Genomic DNA, 4284 nt, shown 5'->3' on the forward strand with positions numbered 1-4284 from the left:
GTGGGATTTTGGAATGATAAACTTATGCATTAACTTTTAGAATTTCAGTGGATTTTTTAGTTATTTAATTATTATAATTTTCACCTAAAATTGTCTTCAACTACTTGACATATATTATCAAATAATTTTGGATACAGGATAAGATACAAAGAGTGAAAAGTATTCGTTTTATTTTATTCAGGGTAGTTAGGGAGATACTATATTATATGTATATTTATTGAGTCTTATTCGAGATAAGATATTTCATATAATTTTTAATTTAAGAAAATAAATTTATAAGTTTTTTAATTTTGTCAATTCTATTCAATTAAATATTTTCCTCAAATTATTTTCAATAGTTTGATTATAGCATTATTGGAGGTAACTGAGTTTTGAAGAGAAAGAGTTTTTCCTCATTAATGAGGGAGGAATCTAGTCAATCTCATGCAAGTGGAATTCAAAGCTTGCTTTAGATGTAATCATTCCTAAGTTCGCTTTGCATTTCTAACGTTCTTGTTATGTTTTGTCTTTTAGCTTTAATTGATCTTATAGTTCGTCCGAATAACCAAAAGCTTACAAATCCTACACTTATGTATATATGTGGATACCATACTTCACACATCATATATTATTAAATAATCTCTTCATTAATTTCTTCATAAAGTACACTTATCCTTAATATATCTTACACGTATCAGGAACAATTAATTAGAAGAATACTCTGCTTTACTTAATGAAATTAATTGAAGTTTATAATGTAATGTCATACGAATCTTTATACCAAAAAAAATCCAGGAATTTTTCTTATACAGACAAAAAAATACACGTGCATATGTGCGTATCATATATTCAATTTTACTTTGCTTAGGTTCTACAATCGCGTATATTTGAAAAATACCAAAAACATACGTTTTGAATACATCGTACTTTATCAGTTGGAAAAAAACAGAATCCTATGATTTTTTCTGTCATTAAAGAAGTATCTGATAGAAAAACTGATGCGTATAATTTGAGTATATAACAGATGTTATGCAGTAGAGCTAAAAGTATGTATTGGTTTACTGTATCCTTTGGATTTTGCATGGAACAGGAAACGGATGAAGCACATCCACAAGGCTAATTATTGGTATCTCTACTACAACAGGGGCAGAAAACTTTCTGCAAGGGTGATTGTCTGGTCCGAACAAGATTTTTGTGTGGAAGAGAACATGAACACTTGTTTTGATTCCATTAATTTGACCACCTATTTTGTCCAAATCGAACTAATTCAATGAAAAACAGAAGGAGGGCTCTCTGACCATGACTCCTAAAGCATTATATATGCATGTTACAGAAATCTATGGATGAACCCAGAAAAGTCCCAAACAACTCACCGACCAGACAAGGTTTTTCTAAGCAATGACACGCTCATTTCCCACTACTTTCTGTTGATTTAGATCTAACATATTATGACACTTCAACCAGAAAATAAATAATGTACCTTCCACCTCATATATACAGGTACGCTTCTCATTCTGTCCCCCTCCTTTTCAGCTCAAAGTTTTTTGGAAGGTATATATCATTTCATAAATAATACCAATACACTCAAAGCAGTACTCATGTTAAATAATTTATCATTGTCTGACATATATACTCCATTTTTTCTGCATGTGATCACTTACAAATTAAGTATCTAATCCCTTTCTCAATAAAATATATTTAGTATGATTCTATGTGTATATTAGAGATCCAAGGTTGTTTGTCTCCGACACTGCCATGATTAAAAAAATGTACACACAAATATACGTTTGTTTAAAACATAATCTGTTATGATTAAAGTCCTCTAAATTTCACCTTATCTGAATTTTTGGGAATATGCAATGACTTGCCATAAAGACTCTAATATTTAACCAAGCAGTGGGATTTGTTTTGCTTTTGTCAGAAGAAAGTGGGTTAAATGGAAGTTGGCATGGGTTGGAAAGAGACAACCCAGACGAAAAGAAATATGCATCATTAAGAATATATAAATTAGGAAACCAAGCCAAACCAGAAAAAAAAACCCCAGGGTAATGGCAAATGCAATAGCAATACTACTAAGGCAAGCTAACTCAACCAAACACAAATCCTCTCATTTACCTTGTCTCTCTCTTCCTCCAAAATATTCAAACAAGAAAAGAAAGGAATTCCTCCCCCATATAATAATACCTCTATATCTCTTCCATAATCCTAGCCTCTCTTCCTTCCTCACAATGGCAACATTCATCCGAAATTTGGTCATCAGCTATGCCTTTCTTGCAGTTTTTCTCTCAGCAGGTACCCCGTTTGCTCTATTTTTCTATACATCTTTTTATTTTCGCATACCCTTTTGTGTATTTGTAATTATAATCGTTAGCTACTAATAACTTGTATAATATTGAGTAATAGTGCTGACATTTTTTGGTTGATTGTGCCATCTTAGGTATTGGAGTTTTTGTAGGTGTTGAGTCTTTTGGAATCAACTATGGTCAAGTGGCTAACAATTTGCCACCACCAGACAAAGTCCTTGAATTGTTGAGCACCCTTAATCTCACAAAAACAAGAATCTATGATACCAATCCTCAGATTTTGAGTTCTTTTGCCAACTCAAACATTGAAATAATTGTGACAGTGGAAAACGAAATACTAAGCCAGTTGGATGATCCTCAACAAGCAGCTCAATGGGTGAACAGCCACATCATACCGTACCTTCCAGAGACAAAGATCACAGGGGTTCAGGTTGGGAATGAGGTCTTCACTGATGATGACACCACTCTTATTCAGCACCTTGTGCCAGCAGTAGTGAACATTCACAATGCTCTATCTCAGTTAGGCTACTCAAACATCAAAGTTTCAACACCTAGTTCGTTGGCAGTGCTTGCTTCCTCGTACCCTCCTTCATCTGGTAGTTTCCAAAGTGAAATCTCTGGGATCATGTACCAGTTTTTGAACTTCTTGTCAACCTCTAAGTCCCCCTTCTGGATCAATGCCTACCCCTACTTTGCTTACAAGGATAGTCCAAATGGGATTTCTTTGAACTATGTGTTGTTCAATCCCAATGCAGGAATGGTTGACCCTTACACCAATCTCCACTATGATAACATGCTTTATGCTATGGTGGATGCTGTTTCGTTTGCCATCGCTAAAATGGGCTTCAAGGGGATAGAGGTTAGGGTCTCTGAGACTGGTTGGCCATCCAAGGGAGACGCTGACGAGGTTGGTGCCACGCCAATGAATGCTGCAACTTACAACAGGAATTTATTGAGAAGACAAATGGCTGGTGAAGGGACACCTTTGAATCCTAGAATGAGGTTGGACGTGTACTTGTTTGCGTTGTTCAATGAAGACTTGAAGCCTGGACCAACCTCAGAACGAAATTATGGTCTTTTTCGGCCCGATGAATCCATGACGTACAATGTTGGCTTGTCTGCTCTTGCAACCTCATCAGCATCAACTTCCTCCTCCTCTTCAGTTTCTCTTGCTTCCTCTGCCGCTAGGGTTAAGGTAAAACTAAAACCATGGATCATCAAGTTACCTAGCTTATGATACAATCTCATTCCAATCAATTATCTGTGTTGATAATTTTTGTTCTTTTTCTTTAACCATGAAACAGGTAGTAGCACCATGGAAATGCAAAAAGTTGGTGAACTGGATTCTTGTCTGTGTACTGATTTCAACCCTTTATGGGTGAAAAATATCCCTATACTGTGAAATTCATGTCAATATTACAGTTGGGATTTTACTTCCTTCAAGTGACCAAAGAGATCCACCCCTGAACAAAGGCATTATGGAATCTCAAGTTCGAAATTAAAGGTACTATTTTGAAGAAAATAGAGAACGACCAACACTCTGCAAACAATTGGTTAGCAAAACCAGTGATACAACACAGGAGGAAAGGAATTATGAAGGGTTGAAAATGGTGTATTTCTCAACGTCTTAATCAAGCGGCTATGCTTACGTCCACTTACACCACCATTAGTCAGTAGTCACATTCTAGCAACTAGCATGCATGTGGCGGTGACCAGAAACTGAACTTGTTTTAGGTAGACAATGGACAAAAGCCATCTCATTCTTTCGATGCACGATGATGTAGAAGAATAAATTATAGTTTCAGTTTATTTTCTTTGATTATCAAATACGAAATATATGTTGTATGTCGCTTATGTAAAGTTTATTTCCCTTTTGTTTGCTTACTGGATACGACTATATTCCTTAAAATCACAAACATCATAAATCTTCCTATTATATAAAATTTAAAACTATTCCAACGTCACCAAGTCCCAGAACATCATTCTTCTTTTATTCTGCCAA

General features: G+C 35.2%; 1 protein-coding gene across 1 annotated transcript; it reads left to right on the forward strand.

The window, feature by feature from the left end:
- Positions 1 to 2000: 2000 nt before the first annotated feature.
- Positions 2001 to 3836, forward strand: LOC106775269 (glucan endo-1,3-beta-glucosidase 14). The gene is made up of 3 exons (XM_014662371.2): positions 2001 to 2271; positions 2417 to 3477; positions 3587 to 3836. Exons 1-3 carry the CDS (start codon positions 2028 to 2030, stop codon positions 3662 to 3664), a joined length of 1383 nt encoding a protein of 460 aa, XP_014517857.2. The 5' UTR covers positions 2001 to 2027; the 3' UTR covers positions 3665 to 3836.
- Positions 3837 to 4284: the final 448 nt, after the last annotated feature.

This window comes from Vigna radiata, chromosome 10 (genome assembly GCF_000741045.1).
Source record: "Vigna radiata var. radiata cultivar VC1973A chromosome 10, Vradiata_ver6, whole genome shotgun sequence".
In the NCBI taxonomy this organism is placed as follows: domain Eukaryota; kingdom Viridiplantae; phylum Streptophyta; class Magnoliopsida; order Fabales; family Fabaceae; genus Vigna; species Vigna radiata.